The sequence below is a fragment of the Rattus rattus genome, chromosome 2, assembly GCF_011064425.1.
Source record: "Rattus rattus isolate New Zealand chromosome 2, Rrattus_CSIRO_v1, whole genome shotgun sequence".
In the NCBI taxonomy this organism is placed as follows: Eukaryota; Metazoa; Chordata; class Mammalia; order Rodentia; family Muridae; genus Rattus; species Rattus rattus.
In genome coordinates, this window is record NC_046155.1 from 175,613,828 (window position 1) to 175,637,773 (window position 23,946).

The window sequence follows — 23,946 nt, forward strand, 5'->3', positions numbered from 1 at the left end:
TTTCTGTCTTTAAAATTTTTGTACAGTCATGGTACCATCTCAGAAGCACAGATTTATATCTAGTAATGCCAGAGTGGCATTACTTTAACTATGAAGCCTCAACACATAATTGTAAAATATTGAGTAACTATTCATCCAATGCCTCATTGCAGTGGCTAATGGAAGAGAAGTTTGACAGGGCCTTTAGTGATAATATTCATAACATATACAATGCTGTGTACTCCATGGTCATACACTCCATGAGAAGAATCTGCAACACTTGATAATCAGGCAATAAGCTAGGAAAATAGCACGTACTCACTGCTTAAATGTAGAATTTCTTCATTTTTTCTATTTTATTGGATATTTTAAGTATTTACATTTCAATTTTATCTCCTTTCCCCCACTTTCAACCCCCTTCCCATGCTTCTATGAAGAGCCTCCAATTCGTACCTACCAACTCTCCCATGAACCCCCTATCATTGTCTTCCATTGTCCATCTCATCCCAATTGTCTACATTTGTTGAGTATAGGCTTTTACATTATGATTTGATGTTTTTGAATTTGAAAAGCTTCTGTTATGTCTTCCTTTTCATTTCTAATTTTGTTACTTTCAAGATTGTCTCTGTGCTGTGTAGTTAGTCTGACTAAATAATTACATATAACTTGTATATTTTCTCAAAGAAGTAGCTCCTAGTTTTGTTGACTTTTTATATAGTACATTTTGTTTCTCCAAGGTTTATTGCAGACCTGAGTTTGATTATTTCCTGCTGCCTACCTCTCTTGTGTGTATTTGCTTCTCTTCTTTTTATTTTTTTTATTCTAGAACTTCCAGGTATGGTGTCAACCTGTTAGTGTATGCTCTCTCCATTTTTTGGGGGCAGAGGGGAACTCAGAGCTATAACTTTTCCTTTTAGCACTATTTTCATTGTGTCCCATAAGTTTTGGTATGCTGTGCTTTCCTTTTTAAAAAGTCTTTAATTTCTTTCTTTCTTTCTTTCCTTCTTTCTTTCTTTCTTTCTCTTTCTTTCTTTCTTTCTTCCTTTCTTCCTTCACCAAGTTATCACAGAGTAGAACTTTTTTACAGTGACCATATGTATGCAGGCTTTCTGTTGTTTTTGTTGTTATTGATGACCAGCCTTAGTCCATGATAATTTGACAGGATGCATGGGATTATATCAATCATCTTGTATCTTTTGAGACCTGCTTTGGACCGTTTATTGGTTCAGTTTTTGAGAAGGTAACATGTCGTGCTGAGAAGAATGTATATTCTTTAGTTTTAGAATGAAATGTTTTACACATATCCGTTTATTCCATTTGGTTCATAACTTCTGTTAGTTTCCCTGTGTCTCTGTTTAGTTTTTGTTCCCATGATATGTCCATTGATGAGAGTGTAGTATTAAAATTGCCCACTATTTTTGTTTGTGGTACAATGTATGTTTTGAGTTTTAGTAATGTTTCTTTTATGAATATGTGTTCCCTTGCATTTGGAGCACAGATGTGCAGAATTGAGAGTCCATCTTGATATTACTTCATATTACTCAGCTATCAAAAACAATGACTTTATGAAATTCGTAGGCAAATGGTTGGAACTGGAAAATATCATCCTGAGTGAGGTAACCCAATCACAGAAAAATACACATGATATGCACTCATTGATAAGTGGCTATTAGCCCAAATGCTTGAATTACCCTAGATGCCTAGAACAAATGAAACTCAAGGCGGATGATCAAAATGTGAATACTTCATTCCCTTCTTTAAAAGGGGAATTAAGAATACCCTTGGCAGGGAATAGAGGCAAAGATTAAAACAGACACAGAAGGAACACCCATTCAGAGCCTGCCCATGTGGCCCATACATATACAGCCACCAATTAGACAAGATGGATGAAGGAAAGAAGTGCAGGCAGACAGGAGCCTGATGTAGATCTCTCCTGAGAGACACAGCCAGAATACAGCAAATACAGAGGCGAATGCCAGCAGCAAACCACTGAACTGAGAACGGGACCCCTGTTGAAGGAATCAGAAAGAACTGGAAGAGCTTGAAGGGGCTTGAGACCCCATATGAACAACAATGCCAAGCAACCAGAGCTTCCAGAGACTAAGCCACTACCTAAAGACTATACATGGACTGACCCTGGACTCTGACCTCATAGGTAGCATTGAATATCCTAGTAAGATCACCAGTGTAAGGGGAAGCCCTGGGTCCTGCTAAGACTGAACCCCCAGTGAAAGTGATTGTTGGGGGGAGGGCGGCAATGGGGGGAGGATGGGGAGGGGAACACCCATAAGGAAGAGGAGGGGGAGGGGTTAGGGGGATGTTGGCCCATAAACCGAGAAAGGGAATAACACTCGAAATGTAAATAAGAAATACTCAAGTTCATAAAAAAAATATGATGTCTACAATATCCCCCATTGAGTAGTTTTAGAGGAGGTGGAAACTGGAGTGAGAGTAGTGAGGGAACAGCCAAGCGAACATCGAGGTGGATGTGAAGATTACTCTCTGCACATTTGCAGGTTGTTATGAATATTCTTAAGGGATGGATGTGTACAGGACTTTGTATGTCTAGATGAGCAAACTAACTGTATCTTATTTAGGTGGGCAATTATATCTTATCAACTGAAAAAAAAAACAAAACATGAGCTTGCTTATCACTGTCTTGGACCTTGTAATACAATGTCCTGTCTGTCTCCAGTAGCTCTACTTGTACCATTACTGGATTTCTAACTTTGAATATTCTGATAAAATCCACTGACCTCAATTCTAATTGTGTCCATATAATAAACATTTTAAAAACTTCCAAGACCAAGTTAGAAGAAAAAGACTTCTTTCCAGGCATTAACAAACATGAGTGATATCATGGAGCCTGAGAAAGAATAATTCTCCAAAGTATTTAGCAATCTCTGTTTATTACATGATCTGTGGTGACCAGTTGCAGAGCCCCAGGGAAGAAAGTGCTTAAGCTTCTTCCAGGGCTCAGAAGCAATCTGGGAAAACAAAATGAGTCATGAATGTGCAACCACTTCTTTACACAGAGTAATAAAAGATGGTAGAAGTTTGATGTGCTGATAGGCATGGCACTTCCCAATCCTCAAAGTGCCGGTTTAAGGCAGGAAAATATGTTCATTTTGATGGTCCTATTTTTCTTCCTCAAACTTCCACTTCTCGTGGCAAATTTCATTGATCCAAGGTGCTTTTGGCGAACAAATTTGAATGAAATCAAAGAAAACAACTTGGGTATAAGTTGTTCCTTCATCCTTGGTGCAGTTCAGTTATCTATGGAGAATAATTATTTCAACCAGACTCTGAATGTCCTGTAAGTGCATTTGTATTTTCAATGTAAATGACATCTTCTTTATTTCTTGAGTGTTCCAAGACGAAGGTTAGGTAAATCTTTGAGTCTTCTGTCATGTTGCTAAGTCTGAACACCATGAAAAAGCCTCATTATTTTACAGATTCTATCTTATTTTCTCCTTTTAATTAATCCAGTGGAAATATTGATTTTCTTCTTGGTGACCTCTGACTTAAAGCATGGAAGCTAAGAAAGAAATGAACATCTACATGGATCTTTCACTTGAAATCATCCTAATAATAGCTCACCTTTAATGCTAGACAGTGATGACTTATTGAATTTAATTCCATAATATTTCATAGAGATTTATCCCATGTACTTGCAAATAAATGGTCATAAACTCTGCTTACATTCTTCCAACAATGTCTTTCTCCTAGAGTATATGCTCGTTCCAGTAATATTCATTGTGTCTATAGTTATCAAAAACTTTACATAGATGCAAAGTTACTCTCTCATATTCATTGCATGGGGTCACTTCTTCCCTTCTAATGCTTCATCTATTTTGTAAAGAGAAGATCTTTACACTCAGAAATTCATAATTCCTGTGAATACCTGGAGGTATATGTTTTCATGTAATGAGCAAGGAATATTTAGGTCATTAGAGGGCAAGACATCCAATTGCTTTAAATGATAAAATCAGAAAGACCTGTGACTGTCTGCTTCACTCTGTTCATGTACAATCACTGGCTTTTGTCTTTTATAAAGTTCAGTTTGTCACTCTGTCTTTAGAGTAAAATATATTGAAACATATGGAATTAAATGATATGTATACATTCTTGGTATAGTGAGGCTACTAATAACAGTGGTGACAACTTATGTCTCTTTTCACTGGCATAGTTTACATTTGTGGTGTGGGACAGTTATAAAATTTGAGAACAGAAATACAGGATTTTTCCTTTATAATTTTGTCATTGTTTCAGAAACATTTCTAGTCTTTGCATGCCTAAGTTGGTTAATCTCTGACCCCTTTAAGATATTTATATCTTACAAGACTATTTGCAGTAATTTTAGAACCTATAGGTGAACATTTTCCATTGTGATATCAATATTCACTTTAGTGAGTTGCTGATAGTTGTTTTAAAACACAGCCCTTTAGACCATTAGGGTACACAGACAGCTTAAGTTATGGATGTTTCCTAAAGTTTCACTGAAGTAATTAGTTTTAGCACTGCATAAGGTTTATTCTTAAATTACTTTTATATATTAGTAAAATGTTTATTTGAAAATTTGGTGTGTGGTAATAGAAAATATCATAAAATCACCAATTTTATAGAGGTTAAAATGAAAACACCTCAGGGATACATTTTTTGTTGAAAACCTAATTGTATTTACCTCAAGTTTAACCATTAAGTATATAGACACATATTTATTGTTTAATGACCAGATTATATTAAATGACAGAGATGACAGTGAAGATATTAATCTTTACATAAAGAAACCACAATATGGTATTATCTAATTTAAACTGTCTTGTGACCCACTTTTATTACAAAAATGAACATATTACTTCAAATTTTCTTCTACATTTTAATCATATAATACTGGCAAATACAAATATCTCTGTAATTTATTTATTTTCCTAGTTCTCAGTAGGATGCTAGCATTATTTTATTTAAACTGGAAAGGTTATCAAAGATATCTAGTATAAATTAAGTTATAATAATTAGTAGTACCCAGAATGAATATATCACAGTCCTTTGTAAGTAGAAATCAGATGAATTATGCTTGTGTGGTGGAACAAACCCTTAATTTCTGCACTTAGTATATGGCACAATATATTCCTGCACATTTGAAGTGAATGTAGTCTGCAGGAAAGTATCATAAAGTTACTGCCCTAAGTACCTGGCACAAGTATATACCTGTACACTTGAAGTGAGTATAGTCTTCAGCAAATATCTTATGAATCACTCAGATAAGATAGATGAAACTAAGAAATGCATGCTGATAGGAGGCTGATATAACTGTCTCCTGAGAGGCACAGCCAGAACATATCAAGTAAGGAGGTGAATGTTGGTATTTAACCATTTCAACTAAGAATGGAACCAAGTTAGAAGATTAGAGAAAGGATTGAAAGTGCTGATGAGGCTTGCAACTCCATAAGAGCAAGAATGCCAATCAACCAAAGCTCCCAGGGACTGACCCACATGTTTCCAGCTGCATATATAACAGAGGAAAGCCTTGTTGGGCACCAATGTAAGGAGAAGCCATTGTTCCTATCAAAGCTGGACCAATCAGTGTAGAGGAATGTAGGGGGCCAGTAAAAGGGGAAAATGGGGAGGGTAACACGCTTACAGAAGAAGGAGAGGGAGCTAATGTCCAAGAAACTGGGAAAGGAATTAACATTTGAAATGTAAATAAAAACAACAATTAAGGAAAAAAAATTAATCATAGATGGATAAAGTTTGATTTAGGAAATAGAATAAGAATTTATGTTCAGAGATAAAATAATTCTCAAAATAACAAAATAAAACACTCAGATATATTGCTCTCTTATGACCTAAGTAATCCTTGCTCAAATATATGCAAATATATGCATGGGCATGTATGATTACAAAATACATGATTGATATTTGAATTTATAATTTTAGAAAAGAATTTCTTTCAGCAAAAGATTGAAAGAAAAAATTAACAAGATGTGGGTCGATATAATGTGACATGTTAAGAATATTGGCCACTGATTATATATGATTGTAAGTACAGGAAACATGTTGCTGCAGAAAGACTATTATGCACTGATCAATAAATCATGTATTCAGTTCCTAACCAGGTCAGTTAATTTCACAAGAAAGTATCCTGAACCCAATAGCTATCATAACACCCATATTTTATATTGTTTAATGATTTCAAAATAAAGACATGATCAGAATTATAGTTTTGTACAGATCTTTTGATTTCTCTTTACTTTGTAATCAAGCACTAAAAAGGAAAGATGGAAATCCACTCTGTAAAAGAGGTGAACATCATATCTTATTTATGGGAGACAAATTGATGTGAACTTTTAAAGTGTTTACTATTTTCTAGGTTATCATGTCAACCCAATCTCACAATGAAAGACAGTTGTTTCCGTCTTTAGAGGTCAGATGCAGTAACACCCCATACAGAATAGTGTTTATATTGAATATAATTGATCATGTATAGATATCTGTCGATAATAAAAACTGTGCTCTTTTACAGAAAAACAACTAAAACCAACAAATATGCCTTGGCTTTAGCCTTTTCAGTGGATGAAATCAACAGGAATCCTGATCTTCTACCAAATATGTCTCTGGTTATAAAACATATTTTGACCTATTGTGATGGAAATATTGCTCTTCATATAGTTGAAGAAAAATTTTATAAGCCTTTACCTAATTATTTCTGTAATGAAGAAACCATGTGTTCATTTCTGCTTACAGGACTGAATTGGGAGTCATCTATAGAACTTTTTACAAACTTGGACATCTTCTTGCTTCCACGTGTGAGTTATTATAGGGAAAAGGTTCTTCACATCCTTTCTCTTTGTGAGACTTTGTTAGATATTAATGAAATTAATAGATGAGATTGGACTTGTGCTTATACTAATCTAAATAGTTCCACTGTACCTCCTAATCAGAGATATGATAGGGCATCTGCTAGTTGTGACCTCCAGAATTTGACAGATTCCACAAAGAAAGAATAGAGGAGGCCATGAAGAATTGATTCTGGCATGGTGGCAGAGAGAAACTTCCAGCCTTGGCTGACTAGCAGTCAGAATGTTTCTTAATTTACAGAAATCTCATTAACCAGAGATTGATTCATGTTGTTCAAAAAACTAGAAAATATTATTCATATCCCCAGATATGTATTATCTTCATCTTGATTATAAGCACACTTATCACTTACCATCATGGTGGTGGTATGTTTAATTATCAGTGATGAAGTGTGATTGATCCGATTTCATTTTACAAACATTTTCTCTACAAACAAAATTTTAATTATCTGTAGTACTTGTTTTTACAAATGATGACAAACCATTTTTAGCCTGGCACCTCATGACATTTCATTGTTACTAGACAGGATACAAACCTCCTTTCATGTCTGAGAAGTTAGCCATTTTACTAGCAGCGAGTGTTGGACCAACCAATAAGGGTCAGAGTGCCCATTGTTATTAGAATCTCTGTCATAAATTTCATGAACCTATTTCTATTGTTATTATAAATTGTTTTATTTAATAATATAATGATTAAAATCATATCTCTGTGGAAATTATTGCTATGTCTTATCTTGTTTTTGGGTCTTTGCTCCTCATAAGATACAAGAGTGGACCTTCATAAGTGAACATTTCTTAGAAAGACGGGTTATGGCATTCTCATACCACATTCTTTCATATCTTTCCATATAATTATATTCCCATGATTATAAGATACTTTATAAGTTAGTGATAACTCCATTCGATCAACCTTTGTTTCTGTATAATTGCTTCAAGAAATACAACTTATGAGTCTGATATATTTTGCATCAAATTTTCTTGTTTATTAAGGAGAATAAGTTTAATAATATGATCTGCTGCTAACACTTTCAGGCAGCCAAATTGTGTTTACATTTTTAAATTTACTTTGTTCTGATTATCTATTTCCTGAAGATGACATAGGAAGTGTATTATTGGAGCCTTTTTTTGAAAAGGAGATCTATAGGATCTTTATGTGTGTCACATCCTGTAGTGTACACTGAATACCTACAAGTAGGGCAAGAAAACAATATGTGTTCCTAAAGTTAAAGAAGTGTTATGCATCAGATTTTCCTGGTAAATAGTAGAGGAACTATTTCTGGATTAAGGCATAAATGGAATTCTGAAAAAAATAAACAAATATCCTCAAGTTGTAAATATATTAAAATCTCTCCAAACATTGAATACACAGATATCAAGACATTCTGTATGACAGAATGGAAGTTATTATAATATGCAAATATGTTTTGTTATATCTTTGTCAAACAGCTATGCTTTCTGTTCCCATTAGAACTGGATGTACCAGGCTCCTACATTTGTTCATTTGAATCAATGATGAGAGTAAAGTCATAAGTAATTCACTGTTTGTAGGTAATGTGATTACAAGTTGTTTTTTTTTTAAGTGAAATTCACCTCATTCTGCTCTCTGTATAGTTCCTTCAGATTTCCTATGGACCTTTCCATTCCATCTTCAGTGATAATGAACAATTTCCCTATCTCTATCAGATGAACCCGAAGGACACATCACTAGTATTGGCAATGGTCTCCTTCATAATTTATTTCAACTGGAACTGGGTTGGCCTTCTCATCTCAGATAATGATGAAGGCCATCAATTTCTCTCAGAGTTGAAAAAAGAGACACAAGACAAGGAAATTTGTTTTGCCTTTGTGAATATGATGAAAAACAGTGAGTTTTCACACTATCCTAAAACTGAAATGTACTACAACCAAATTGTGATGTCATCCACAAATGTTATTATCATTTATGGGGAAACACAGAGTATTATTGAATTGAGCTTCAGAATGTGGGAATCTCCAGTTATGCAGAGGATTTGGGTCACCAAATCAGAGCTGGATTTCCCGACAAGTAAGAGAGACTTAACTCATGGCACATTCTATGGCACTCTGGCATTTCTACACCACCATGGTGAGATTTCTGGCTTTAAAAATTTTGTAGAGACACGGTACCATCTCAGAAGCAGAGATTTAAATCTTTTAATACCAGAGTGGAAGTATTTTAACTATGAAGCCTCAGCATCTAACTGTAAAATATTGTGGAACTTTTCATCCACTGACTCATTGGAATGGCTAACAGAACAGAAGATTGACATAGCTTTTAATGATTATAGTCATAGCATATACAATGCTGTGTATGCCATAGCACATGCCCTCCATGAAAAAAATCTGGAAGAGGTTGATAATCAGGAAATAAGAAATGGGAAAGGAGCAAGTACTCACTGCTTGAAGGTGGAGATTTTTTATCTTTTATTTTTATTAGATATTTTCTGTTTTTACATGTCAAATGTTATCCCCTTTCCTTCACTTCCAACTCCCCTTCCCCTACTTCTTTGACAATCTCCCATTTACCCCCACCTACTAACAACACTCTATCATTGCTTTACATTTTCCATATTATAGAGAATTAATTGTTTTGTTGAGTATAGGCTTTTATCATAGGATCTGATGATTTTTTTATTTTCTTCAGTTTCTCTTACATCCCCCTTTTAATTTGTGATTTTGTTAATTTAGATACTGTGCCTGTGCTCCTTGGTTAGTCTGACTAAGGGGTTAGGTATATCTTGTTGATTTTCTCAAAGAAATAGCTCCTGGATTTGTTTATTCCTTGTGTAGTTCTTTTTGTTTCTACTTGATTTATTTCAGTCCTGACTTTGATTTTTTTCTTCTGTCTACTCCTCTTGAGTGTATTTATTTCTTTTGTTCTTGAGATTTCAGGTGTGTGGTCAACTGCTGTCAACCTGATCATCTATGCAAGTTGTGCCTTCCTTTTCATTACATTTTCAAAAGTTAATTTCCTCCTTTTTTTCTTTCATGATCAAGTTATTATTTAGTAGAGTGTTGTTCCACTTCCATGTCCATGTCTTCTAGATGTTACAGTTCTTTTGAAGACAAGCCTTAGGCCATGATGATCTGATAAGATGCATGGGATAATTTCAAACTTCTTGTATCTGTGGTGGCCTGTATTATGAATGATTGTATGGTAAGTTTTGGGAAGGTTCCATGAGATCCTGAGAGGAAGGTATATTCCTTTGGTTTTTGGATGAAGTGTTTTACAGACATCTGTTTATACCATTAGATTCATAACTTCTTTTAGTTTCAACGAATCTCATTTTAATTTCTGTTTCCATGATCTGTCCATTGATGAGAGTGTGGTGTTAAGGCCTCTGACTATTATTTTGTGTTATACAAGGAATGGTTTAGCTATAGTAAATTTATTTTATGATAGTGGGTTCCATGGAATTTGGAGCAGAGATGTTCAGAATTGAGAATTCATCTTGATATATTTTTCCTTTAATGCCCATGAAGTGGTCTTCCTTAACTTTTTGATAAGTTTTTGTGGAAAGTTGATTGTATTCAATGTTAGAATGGCTACTCCAGTTTTATTCTTGTGACCATTTGCTAGGAAAGTGTTTTCCAGCCTTTCAATCTGAGGTACTGGCTGTCTTTTCTACTGAGGTGTGTTTCCTCTGAGCAGTAATATGCTGAGTCCTATTCATGTATCCACTCTGTTAGTTTATATCTTTTTATTGGGGAATTGAGTACATTGATAAGAGATATTAGGAAGCAATTATTGTTGATTCCTCTTATTTTTGTTGTTAGAGGTGGAATTATGCTTGTATGGCCGTCTTCTTTTTGGCTTGTCAAAAGAAGATTACTTTCTTGCTCTTCCTAGAGTGTAGTTTCCTGACTTGTGTTGGACTTTTCCATCTATTTTCATTGTAAGGCTGAATTTGCGGAAAGATATTGTGTAAATTTGGTTTTGGCATGGAATATATTGATTTCTCCATTGCTGTTAATTGAGATTGTTGCTGGGTATAGTATCATGGCTTGCAATTCTGTTCTCGTATGGTCTGTATGACATCTGCCCAGGGTCTCCTATCATTGATCTTTCTATTGAGAAGCCTGATATAACACTGATAGCTCTGCCTTTATTTGTTACTTGACAATTTTTCCTTACTGCTTTTAAAGATCTGTCTTTGTTTTGTGGATTTTGAGTTTTAACTATTATGTGACAGGAGCATTAGATTTTTTTCTTTTCTGGTCCAATCTATTTGGAGTTATGTAGGCTTCCTGTACATTCCTTAAGCATCTCTGTTATGAGGTTAGGAATGTTTCCTTCTATAATTTTGTTGAAGCTATTTACTGGACATTTACTTGGGAATCTTTTCTGTCTTCTATGCGTATTACCCTTAGGTTTGGTCTTCTCATGTTTTCCTGGATTTCCTGAATTTTCTGCATTAGGGCCTTTTTATATTTTGTATTGTCTTTGAGTATTGTGTCAACATTTTCTATAGTATCTTCTGTCCCTGAGATTCTTGATTCTATCTCTTGTATTCCACTGGCAAATTACATGTCTTTGACTCCAGATAACATTCCTAGGTTTTCTATCTTCAGGGTGGCTCTCTTTTTGATTTCTTATTGCTTCTTCTTTAATTTTTACATCCTCTATGATTTTGCTCAATTCCTTCACCTTATTGGTTATGTTTCCTGTTTAAGGAATTTTTTTCTGTTTTCTTTTTAAAGGCATATATTTGTTTAATTGTGTTTTCTGAATTTCTTAAAGGGAGTTATTTATGTCATTCTTAAAGTCTCCTATGATCATCATGAAATGTGTTTTTAAATATGAGTCTTGCTTTTCTTCCCTGCTGGGGTATCTAAGACTTGCAGGCCAGAAGGATCCTATCCCAGGCTCCTCCATGGTCCCAGCACCCTGTGTGCTTTCGTGGGCCACTCTTTGTACAGTTATTTTAGCAAAACTGGTGACACAGTTGTGGGCTTAGGAGTTCTCACTCCTGAGAGACCAGCTCTCTGGGGGCAGGTTTTGGGTCTGGAGGCTGGAGGAGAGCCTTAGCTCTGGGTCCAGATGAAGACCAGAGGATACATAGAGTTTCTTCTAATGGGTGATGTTAGGTGTCTTTAATTGTATAGCCATTTAAAATCTCACAAATGCATACACTTAATGAAATAACAGATGTTTTCCAAAATAGATTTGTTTCTGAACATTTTTTAAAGAAATAGAAATCTAGACATTTATAAATTTGAATGGAAAATAGGGGCACCGTTTATCAATTAAAATTTGTTGTTTCTTAGGGTGCACCTGAATATCCATCAGCATACCCCAACAAATATTCAATGTAAACAGTACTCTTTCATGCATTTTCTTTATGATTTGAAGATGAATTTTTCTATATACCCATCAATTGTTTGTAAAGCATTTTAAGGAATGGTTTTCATTAGGGTCATTGACTGATTCTGCCCATAGTTTTGCCTCCAGTTATTCACCTGGTTTCTGAGAGTAATTAAACAAGAAATAGTGTTGTTAGTCATTTCCATCTATAAAAATATGTTTATAGTGGTGAATGTATCTTTCTCGCTATGTAAATTTATATTTTTTACTCTTTCTGTGTATCTGTGTTTATATTTGTTTTGCTTGGAACATACATGTTTATGTATTTTTATGACTGCGGATTTGAGCAACATTTTTTCTATGTATGAATTTCTTTCTATAAATGTTTGTATATGTGTGTATGTTTCTTTGTGTGATTGTCAGAGTATATGTCTCTATATACTATTGCATATATATTGTGAGTGTTTGTATGTCCTTATGCATGTTTGTATCTGCTTTACTGTGTAGGTTTCTGACTATTTCTCTCTGCTTGTCTTGGCTTTTATCTGCCTTTTAGTGATTATGTGTGATTATAAATTTCTCTTGGTGTCAATATCATTCAGGGCTGCTGCTTATATTTTGTACTAATCCCTGTGTGTTGCTATCAGTCTGTGTATTCGTGCATTTAGTATGCATGCTTGTGTGTGTGTGTGTGTGTTTATATGTGTGTCAATATGTGTATGTTGTGTAATTTTATATCTGTGAATATGTATATTATTTTTGTGCCTGAAAATTTAAATCTGTGTGTCAACATGTATGTATGTTTGTGAGTAAATAAGGATATAGCTCTATTATATACGTAACTCAGAAGAGATGTGAGTCTTTCTATGTGTTAATGTGTTTGTGTAGGTACTTGTGTGTGGGTTGCATATCTCTGTTTGGATCAGTATTTTTGTCAGTTTGTATTTGGTAGTCTTCTCTGAGAGAACTGAAATACTTACAAAATTATGATAATTTCATTTTTTAGAACATTTTATTTTTTCCTTCACAAGATATTTTAATTAACATTTTTCCATCTTTATTAACTTGGGTATTTCTTATTTACATTTCGATTGTTATTCCCTTTCCAGGTTTCCTGGCCAATGTCCTCCTAACCCCTCTAACTCCCCTTTTATATGGGAGTTCCCCTCCCTATGCTCCCTACATTACTGCCCTCCCACCAACAATCACATTCACTGTGGGTTCAGACTTGGCAGGAACAAGGGCTTCCCCTTCCACTGGTGTTCTTACTAGGCTATTCATTACTACGTATGCGGTTGGAACCCAGGGTCAGTCCATGTATAGTGTTTGGATAGTGGCTTAGTCCCTGGAAGCTCTGGTTTTTTGGCATTGTTGTTCATATGGGGTCTCAAGCCCCTTCAAGCTCTTTCAGTCCTTTCTCTGATTTGCTAAATGGTGTCCTGTTTTCAGTTCAGTGGTTTGCTGCTGTCAATCGCTTACGTATTTCCTGTATTCTGGCTGTGTCTCTCAGGAGAGATCTACATCTGGTTCCTATCAGCCTGAACTTGTTTGCTTCATCCATCTTATCTAGTTTGGTGGCTGTATATGTATGGGCCACATGCGGGGCAGGCTCTGAATGGGTTTTTCTTCTGCCTTTGTTCTAAACTTTGCCCCCCTATTTCTTCCCAAGGGTATTCTTGTTTCCCTTGGATTCGGTTTGCCAGAATTTTATTGAGTATTTTTGCGTCGATATTCATAAGGGAAATTGGTCTGAAGTTCTCTTTTTTTGTTGGGTCTTTGTGTGGTTTAAGTATAAGAGTAATTGTGGCTTCATAGAAGGAATTCGGTAGTGCTCCATCTGTTTCAATTTTGTGGAATAGTTTGGATAATATTGGTATGAGGTCTTCTATGAAGGTCTGATAGAATTCTGCACTAAACCTGTCTGGACCTGGGCTCTTTTTGGTCGGGAGACCTTTAATGACTGCTTCTATTTCCTTAGGAGTTATGGGGTTGTTTTACTGGTTTATCTGTTCCTGATTTAACTTCGGTACCTGGTATCTGTCTAGGAAATTGTCCATTTCCTGCAGATTTTCAAGTTTTGTTGGATATACACTTTTATAGTAAGATCTGATGATTTTTTGAATTTCCTCTGAATCTGTAGTTATGTCTCCCTCTTCATTTCTGATTTTGTTAATTTGGACACACTCTCTGTGTCCTCTCATTAGTCTGGCTAAGGGTTTATCTATCTTGTTGATTTTCTCAAAGAACCAACTTTTGGTTCTGTTGATTCTTTCTATGGTCCTTATCATTTCTACTTGGTTGATTTCAGCTCTGAAAATTTGTTCATTCTTGATCTTAGAGCATATTAGTGTTCTGTTAAATAAATTTTCTCTTGTGTCCATGTATTTGCCATTCTTCCCCACATTTTTTCTATTGGTTTCAGTGTATCTGGTTTTATTTGGAAGGTCTTGATCCACTTGGCCCAATATCTCCCTCTCTGTTCAATATAGTACTTGAAGTCCTAGTCAGGATATAAGGCAACAAAAAGAGGTCAAAGAGAAAAATTAAAAAGAAAAAGTCAAAATATCACTATTTGCAAATGATATGATAGCATACTTAACTGACCACAAAATTCCACTAAAAACTCCTACAGATCATAAACAACATCAGCAAATTGGCTGGATCTAAAATAAACAAAAACAAATCAATAGATTTTCTCTACTCAAAGAATAAGCAGGCTGAGAAAGAAATTAGCAAAAAGACACTCTTCACAATATTCACAATTAATATGAAATACCTTGATGTAACTCTAGCCAAGCAAGTGATCTGTATGACAAGAAATAGAAATCTCTGAAGAAAGAAACTAAAAAATATCATTGTTGGTATAAATATCTCCCATCCACATGGATTGGAAGGGTTAATATAGAAAAAAATGGACATCTTGCTGAAAGCAATAAAGATATTCAATTTAATAACCATGAAAATACAAAGTAAATTTTTTAGAGTTAGAAAGAGAAAAGTGTAAATTCATTAGAAATAATGAAAAACCCAGAATAGCAAAAACTACTCTCAACAATTAAAGAACTTCTGAGGCAATCAGCATCCCAAAATTCCATATGTATTACTGAGAAATAGTAATGAAAATTGCAAATTATTAGTACTGTTTCAGGAAGGTAGATCAATGAAATAGAATTGACTGCCTAGAAATGAACTCATACACCGATGGTTCCTTGATCTTTGACAAAGGAACTAAAACTATCCAGTAGAAAAAAAGGCAGCATTTTCAACAAGTGTTCCTGCTTAAATTGGAGGTCAGCATGTAGAAGAATGGAAATTGATCTATTCTTATTGCCATGTACAAAGCTCAAGTCCAACTGAATAATGGACCTCCACATAAAACCAATTTTAATTTGTCCAATTCCTTCTGTTGGGATTTCTCTCTTTCATTCTTTAAATTATGTTGCTTTAATTATGAAATTATACTGTATTTTATGACTTGAAGGAATGGTATATACATTTTTGTGCAATGCTTGTCTTTTAGATAAATTCCTTTCTAAGAAAAACCCACTTTATTAATCCTCTTGGGGAAAAAGTGATTATGAAACAGAGAGAGAGAGTGAAGGAAGACTATGACGTTGTTCACATACAGAATGTCTCACAACGCCTTCAGATTAAGGTGAAGATAGCAAAGATCAGCCCATATTTTATACATGGTGAACCCTTTCATTTATATGGAGAAATGATTGAGTTAGCCACAGGAAGTAGAAAGGTGGGTGTGTACTAATTTATTGATTTATACTACACAGCAGTAACCCTGCAACAGATTGAAAGGAAACATTTTCCCACATCAGGAAATAATTAGAAGGCTCCTGTTTTATCTTTCTTCTTTCATTTTTAACATATTTTTACTAATTCGCTGAAGATTTCATGCATGCATAAATTATACCTTTGTCATATCAGAACCATTATCTGAAATATAATGAATATAATATTGTTCTTTTCCACTGTTTGATATTCTTTCTTTAAAGTGAACAATATTCTTTTCATATCATTGTTGGTATTACACAGTAATCTCCTCCCTTAACATAAATCTTTGGAACACATGTTGATACAAGTGATACTAATGTTACATTTATAAAACACTAATATTCATAATTCTAACACTTGTTATTATACTCAAAAATGTTTTCACATATATAGAATGACATATACCAAGTTCACTAATGAATACATTTATAGGAATGCAAGTTCACAGAAACATCAATTTTTAATATACTTGAAGAACCCCTTCAACTTTTAATTTAGATGATCAAATTTCAAAGGCAAATGTACACATGGCTAGTACAAAAGACACAGAAATAGTTATTAAAACCCATTAAATAGTGCAGTAACAGCAATTAGACGAAAGACAGACATGATTTTCAATTATATTTGAATAATTTTGGTAATAATCTCTAAATTTAATCAGTGACAAGAAGGCTTTTTTTATATTTTAAGATATTCTTGGCCTTTCAGATGGTGTAGAGACTAATACACATACAATACAAGAACTAATTTTTTATAAAATTATAGGAAAAGAGTAAATTGTGTAATAAGAGGGAAAAAGGAAATTAGAAAACAATGTCTGTGATTTACACGTATGGAATAATTCTTAGCTAAAACATCTACAAAAGGAACATAAAACCCAACAAAAAGATCATACTCTGAGAACATAGAGAACTTAATTCAGAAGTGCAAGAATGGTTCCACATATGCTGATGCTTTGAATATAATACAGCACACAATATAGAATTACATTATTTTCCATAAATATTATGACTAGGTTGTTAACCAAGTCCAGATTTTATTCAGAGTTAAAGAAATCAAACAAGGGATAGAACAGAAGAAACAGATATTGATATGATATTTTCTTTCACAAACCTCTTGACAATACATGCAGAGAAATTTTTTTCCGTGACAGTCAGAAATAATGATACATAGTTTTATTTGTTCATGTTTTTATCCAAGCACTTTAGAGGCAGTGGTCTGAAAATCACTTTCTTGTCAGTCTTCCCTATATTGTGAGCCTAAACTTGCCATGTGTTATATGGAGATATTACTTTAAAATAAAGTGAAGCATAAAAGTATGCCCTTTTTAGTACTCTAACTCAATAGAGTCTTTAAAATATTACAGTGTTAATATAAATTTAGACAAAATGATGGTTAAAAAAGAGAAAATATGCTCAAACCTTTATTGTGAGAATTAATCTATAGCTAGTTCATGGTGAGACCTTGTTTCAACCATATGAAAATCATAAGAAGAACTCTTCAAGTCTTCAATTAACTTAGTCTAATTTTCATCCATCATTTTATAGTATTTGCAGCTACTGTGGGATATTTTGACCTCATGCAACACTCCATATTTAAGGTTGCTACAAATCACTTTATCACTTCAAACCATAATAAATCAGTGCTACATAGTCCACTGTTTTTTTCATATACAATTTCTCATGTTTTGAAATGGTAATTTATTCAAGATCATATTTGTTATCAGTGTTTAAAAGACATACTGTCCCTCTTTCAGATGTCTTAAAATCTTAACTTGCTTCTCTGTTGATTTCATTAAATTTGATAATAAGGAACATGAAGAGGAAGGGTGATTTGATGTAAGACTTATAGTCAAAGACATACAAGTGTGCATATCTGGAGACTGGAACTAAGGCATAGATCTCAAATTGACACTATTTACTGGATATACTGCCCACAGTGAAATGGGCAATCTTATATCAATTGCCAACTAAGAAAATGCTTAGAATACATAAGAACACACTAGTGTTGGTTCAGAAAATATCCCAAGTACTGTTCACAGTACTTAGTGCAAAATTGAAAATAATTAATTAAACAAAAACCCAAAACATGAGGTTTCAATCTCTAGCTTTTACACACTGCTCACCATCAACTCTGTTTCCTGAATAACTAGGCATTGAAAATTATCCACCATTTCTTCAATGTATTTCCAATATTCATAGCTCATCATTAAAAATGGACAGAATAAAAAGGCAATCAGTTAGTATACATAAAACAAACTAATTGAATCTTAATATACTAATAAAAAACAAAAAACAAATAGCTAAAATCCATTATTATTATGTGTCTAATTTTTTATCAGATGCCACCTTCTGTTTGCAGTGCAGATTGCAGTCCTGGATTCAGAAAAATCTGGAAGGAGGGAATGGAAGCCTGCTGTTTTGTTTGCAGCCCATGCCCTGAAAATGAAATTTCTAATGAGACAAGTAAGTGTTTGATGCTCGGATAAACCCTGTAAATATATATTACTCTTGTGCGCACCCCAAGATTATGAAGTCAACTAAAGGCAACTGCAAATATAAAATATATCACTTTTCTAATTTACTTGTTGTAGATATAAATATAAATAACAAAATTATGCCAAAAATAAATACACACATATACCTTGTGCCTTAAACCACATATTAACTCCTTGAAAATTAATGGCAAATTACATTCTTCAAAACATACCTTAGCAAATAAAACTGCAATATAAGGGAATTTTCCACAAGATTTTTCCCAATGAATGATCTATTTTAAAACAACATGTATATTAGATTTAATCAACTTTTTAAAAAATTAAATTAGTCATATTTCATCAATACATTGATAATGTATATGATTGTACATACCATGTACATATATGAGCCCATGAAGTACCTAATGTAATAGACAATCTATTGAAACTAGACAATGGGATGACTAGGTACAATATCCATGTTCTCTGTAAGATTAATATAGAAGACAACAGTATTTGAAAATGTCTAAGAAACTGCTAAGTATGTAACATTCTGAGGATCATGCTCACCACCAGATTTGATATGAATACAGAACACAGGAGATAAGGGTTAATCCATGATTTAGAATATATGATGAGACTCATATTCAGCATTTTTCAAACAAAACCCATTATTAAAATTATTATTTGGGTTTGGCAACATGAATAAAATTTATGGTTAGATTTTCAATTATTTTACCTTTCAATTTATATAATTAATTAAAGTTATCAAAAGACATATGATGCCTGTGAGATGGTACAGCAGTTAAGTCATTTGTTGCTAAGTCTTACAATCTGACTTAATTCACATGATGCATGAAGTAGAACCAAGCAATGTATTCAAAAGATTTCTTTTGAAATCATGCATTCCAACCTTACACTGTGATTTAGAAATTACAATAATTTCTAAAAGTATACTGAAATGGTTTCAGATGAAAAAATTAAAAAAAGAATTAATATTTACATCAATGAATTCCAAGAAATTCCATAAAACACTTCATTATACTAATTGTTATTTGTGTGGGATAGGTAGTAAGTGCGCAAGTACACATAAAAGGAAATAATACTCCTGTCGTTACATTTACATGCACTCATGAGACATCAGTGCTGGGATCTGAACTCAGGTTCTCTGCTAGAGTAAAATGTTCTTAGTTTATAACTAAGTTGACTTCTTAGGCTTTTAGGCAACTTATCAAATAATTGCTCTCCACAAAGGCATCATTCTCTCAGTTCAATATTAAAATTGATATCAACATAGAACAAAAAATGGTTTTGGAAATCTTTTCTTTCTAATAACTTTGTATACGATATAATCAATAATGTTAAATAAACAAAGAAATAATTTCTTAGCATTATTTTTCATTACATCTTTATGAACATTATGAATAAAAACAATGCTGTGTTGAAATGTCCTTGAAATTACATTGTCAGCATTAAAGGCAGCATTGCTATGTTTTTTCAACACCTTACTTGAAATACCTTGTCGATAAAGTTTCTAAAGCTGTACTAACTAAACTTTTCCTTGAACAACAGATATGGATCTGTGTATGAGTTGTCCAGAATACCAGTACGCCAACACAGAAAAGAACAAATGCATTCAGAAAGTTGTGACATTTCTAAGTTATGAAAACCCCTTGGGGATGGCTCTTGCCTTAATAGCCTTCTGTTTGTCTGCATTCACTGCTGTGGTACTTTGGGTTTTTGTAAAGCACCATGACACTCCTATTGTGAAGGCCAATAACAGAATCCTCAGCTACATATTAATCATGTCACTCATGTTCTGCTTTCTGTGCTCCTTTTTCTTCATTGGCCATCCTAACAGAGGTACCTGTATCTTACAGCAAATCACATTTGGAATTGTATTCACTGTGGCAATTTCCACAGTTCTGGTCAAAACAATCACTGTGGTTCTGGCTTTCAAAGTCACAGACCCAGGAAGAAGGTTAAGAAACTTCCTGATATCAGGTGCACCCAACTACATTATTCCCATATGTACTTTACTGCAATGTATTCTGTGTGCAATTTGGCTAGCAGTTTCTCCTCCCTTTGTTGATATTGATGAACAGTCTGAGCATGGCCACATCATCATCGTGTGCAACAAGGGCTCCATTACAGCATTCTACTGTGTCCTTGGATATTTGGCCTGTCTGGCCCTTGGAAGCTTCACTATGGCTTTCTTGGCAAAGAATCTGCCTGACACATTCAACGAAGCCAAGTTCTTGACCTTCAGCATGCTAGTGTTCTGCAGTGTCTGGGTCACCTTCCTCCCTGTCTACCATAGCACCAAAGGCAGGGTAATGGTTGCTGTTGAGATCTTCTCCATCTTGGCATCAAGTGCAGGGATGCTTGGATGCATCTTTGCACCCAAAATCTACATCATTTTACTGAAACCAGACAGAAATTCCGTCCAAAAGATCAGGGAGAAATCTTATTTCTGAACAAATATTTCAGAAATTCTGTCAAATAAAAATTTGCCATATACCCACCAAATATTTGGTTATAGTGTATGTATACACTTTTAGAATCACTCTCACTGGATCCTCTAGTAATAGCTAGAAGTATCATATCTACCGAATTGTGTGCCTTTTCCATAACATCTTGTACTCATTCACCTCCTTAGTTTTCTCTGGGAAAACAAAATTTCTCTAATTATTATTTAAATTTAATTCAACCTTATGATTTCATGGAGATTTGTCCTGTGTCTCCACCCTGATAACATCAAATACATTTGATAAGGCAGTTGAATCTGTAACCTTATATAGATTATGAGTTCCAGAACAGACAGGAATTCCACATAGAAATCACCTATCAAATCAAACTATCAATCAGGCTAAGAAACAAACAAAGTATCAATGACGATAACATCGGAATACATTTTCTGATGTCTGTCAGAGCACATACATGACAAAATACTGTCTGTATTTACAGTTGCTCTTCCAATGGTCAATAACTAAGATGGAATTTTTTCTGATCTCAAACACAAAAATACTCTATGAAATAATTGACAGAAGCCAGCAATCACTGTGTTTGAATTACGGAATAGTTGGAAGTTCCTGAGAATGAGGGTGAGCCATAGGAAGACCAGCAGTCTTAACTAATCTGAGAAACAAAGAATTTTCAGACACTGAGCCACTAACCAGGTAGCATCTGCCAGCTGATATGATACCCCCAACACATATGCAACATAGGACAGCCTTGTCTGGCCTCAGTGAGAGAAGACACACCTAATCCCTGAGAGATATGAGGCTCACAGGATTGGAATATGTGGGGGTTGAGGAGGTGCGGAGTTCCTCTTGAAGCTGGTGGAGGAGGTATGGCATGAAGAAGAGTCAGGAGGCAGTCTGGGAAAGGGATAATGAGTACATGGTAAAAAAAATAAAGAATAAAAAACTAAATCAAATTAAATATGTTTGTAGAGTTAATAACATGCAATTATATTGTAGTTATAGAAAAGATAGGTAAAAGTCCTGATATTGGTATGTACCTAATTTTTCTCACAGTCTTTCTTGGGTATGAAATTCGGATTGAGGTCCTGGAGTCACAAAATCCTGAAAGAATGGATTAGGAGGTAGATGCTTTGATTATGCTGCTTCCCAGAAAAAAAAATTCTGAAAAGACAATTGAGTTCCTGCAACTGCACTAAATCTTCATATTTGTCAATTCTCCTTCCACAATGGGATATTGTTTGGGTCTCAAATGCATCAGCATTAACAAAAATAATCACTTCCCTAAGTTAGTCTTTATAGATTATTAACTTTGTCCCATTCAGGACCACATTCTGTAATAGCATCCAAATTTGGTCACCGAAAATTTGTGGAAGATGTAATTTTTGCGAAGAAATATTTGATATTTAAACTGCAGAAAGGGTTTATTCAGCTTATGTCTATGCTGTTCACCACCAAAGGAAGTCAGGAATAGAAATCAAGCAGGTCAAGAGTCAGGAGCTGATGCAGAAACCATGGAGCAATGTGACTTACTAGCTTGCTTCCCCTGGCTTGTTCAGTTTGATTTATTGTAGAACCCAAGACTACTAACCCAGATATGGCACCACACATAAAGGACTAGGTCCCCTTCCCTTAATCACTTATTGAAAAAATGAATTGCAGCTGGATCTCATTAAGGCATTTCCCAAAATGAGGCTCCATTTTCTGTGATAACTCCAGCATGTATCAAGTTGATACATGAAACAAGCCATTACACACAGTCAAAAAATTGCATAATTTGATATCTATGAAGTTGTAGATACTTTGTGATCCATTATGTATAAAACACAAGGAATATTATATTTGGTATTTTATACACACCCAAACTATTGTGTTGCAGTGTAATGGATTGAAATATTATTGCAGATTTAGCCACAATTATTCAAATAGTGTTGTCATTTACAGAACCAACATTATTCAAAATATTATTTGTTTAGTGTTGGTTACATATAAACCAAAACTAGTATATTTAGCCTGTGAAAATTTGTATAGAAATCAATATTCTTAAAGGACACTTGTGTCCAGTATAACAGCAATGCAGTTAAATCCCTTAACACTAAATGATGAACTGAGTCAACCTCAGGTCTATTTAATAAAATGAGAAAGCCTAACCCGAGTTTTCTTCTGAAAACCGTACATTCTTATATAATATATACTGAATACTATTACACAAAGTGATACAAAATGATTTCTAATAAAACAAATAAGAATTAACATCACTTAGAAAAATAAATACACCAAAATCTTCACAAAAATTGTTTTATTGTTTTATTTATATGTATATGTGTGCAATATGTATAGAAGAGCTTGTATGTGTGTACAAGTACAGCTGCAAATGAGAGTCAGACAGTGATTCTGGAAGTGGGTAGACGGCTGTGAAAAACCTAACATTGGTATTTGAATAAAAATAAGATATTTAGCATGGGCAATACATTCTCTGCACAGTTGACCCAAATGCTCAGGCCCATAAAAATATTAACAAATAACTGCTTTCCATAAATCCATTTTGACAGATAAACCTTAATAATACTTTGGGAGCACATTACCATTCTCTCCAAATCTTCCAAGATTCAGTGAAATTGAAATATTGTTTCTCTTATCTTTCTTTATGCAACATTTTTTAAAGTTTTATTTAATCTTTTTTTTTACATTTCTGATTTATTCCTATCTCAGTCCATGCTCTAACTGTTCCAAATCCCATACCTCCTGAACCTTCTCAAGGAGGATGTCCAAACTGCATTCCCACCTCGCACCTCCTCACCAGAACACACCATTTCCTGGGGCCTTAAGTCTCTTGAGACTTAGGCTCATAAGCTTGGACTGAGTCAGACCCAGCAGTGCTTTGCTGTATATGGCCTCTTCTCAGCTTGTTATACTGTATAGTTGAAGGTCCAGTGTCATAGAGGTCTCGGGATCCAGCTAAATTGAGACTGCTGATTCTTCTACAGGGTTGCTCTCTTCCCATACGCTTCCTTCGTTTTTTTCACTAACTAATACAAC

General features: G+C 34.3%; 1 protein-coding gene across 3 annotated transcripts; it reads left to right on the forward strand.

Annotated features, from left to right (window-relative positions):
* Positions 1 to 3,098: 3,098 nt before the first annotated feature.
* Positions 3,099 to 20,901, forward strand: LOC116894528 (vomeronasal type-2 receptor 116-like). 3 transcript variants are annotated; one of them, XM_032896231.1, is made up of 7 exons: positions 3,099 to 3,295; positions 6,506 to 6,739; position 7,438; positions 8,451 to 9,263; positions 15,683 to 15,910; positions 18,290 to 18,413; positions 19,997 to 20,901. In XM_032896231.1, exons 1-7 carry the CDS (start codon positions 3,099 to 3,101, stop codon positions 20,899 to 20,901), a joined length of 2,502 nt encoding a protein of 833 aa, XP_032752122.1. The 3 variants fall into 3 exon arrangements, with proteins under 3 accessions (XP_032752122.1, XP_032752121.1, XP_032752123.1); XM_032896230.1 differs by lacking the exon at position 7,438 and having other exon boundaries at positions 6,506 to 6,788; XM_032896232.1 differs by lacking the exon at position 7,438 and having other exon boundaries at positions 6,506 to 6,788; positions 20,123 to 20,901.
* Positions 20,902 to 23,946: the final 3,045 nt, after the last annotated feature.

What these genes read in the sequence shown, in the direction of transcription:
- LOC116894528 (XM_032896230.1), top strand. Translation starts at nt 3,099, where the DNA reads ATGTTCATTTTGATGGTCCTATTTTTCTTCCTCAAACTTCCACTTCTC. An exon ending in ACATCTTCTTGCTTCCACGT is followed by an intron (nt 6,789 to 8,450) that starts GTGAGTTATTAT and finishes CTCTCTGTATAG; the next exon opens with TTCCTTCAGATTTCCTATGG. An exon ending in CAAGTACTCACTGCTTGAAG is followed by an intron (nt 9,264 to 15,682) that starts GTGGAGATTTTT and finishes CTTGTCTTTTAG; the next exon opens with ATAAATTCCTTTCTAAGAAA.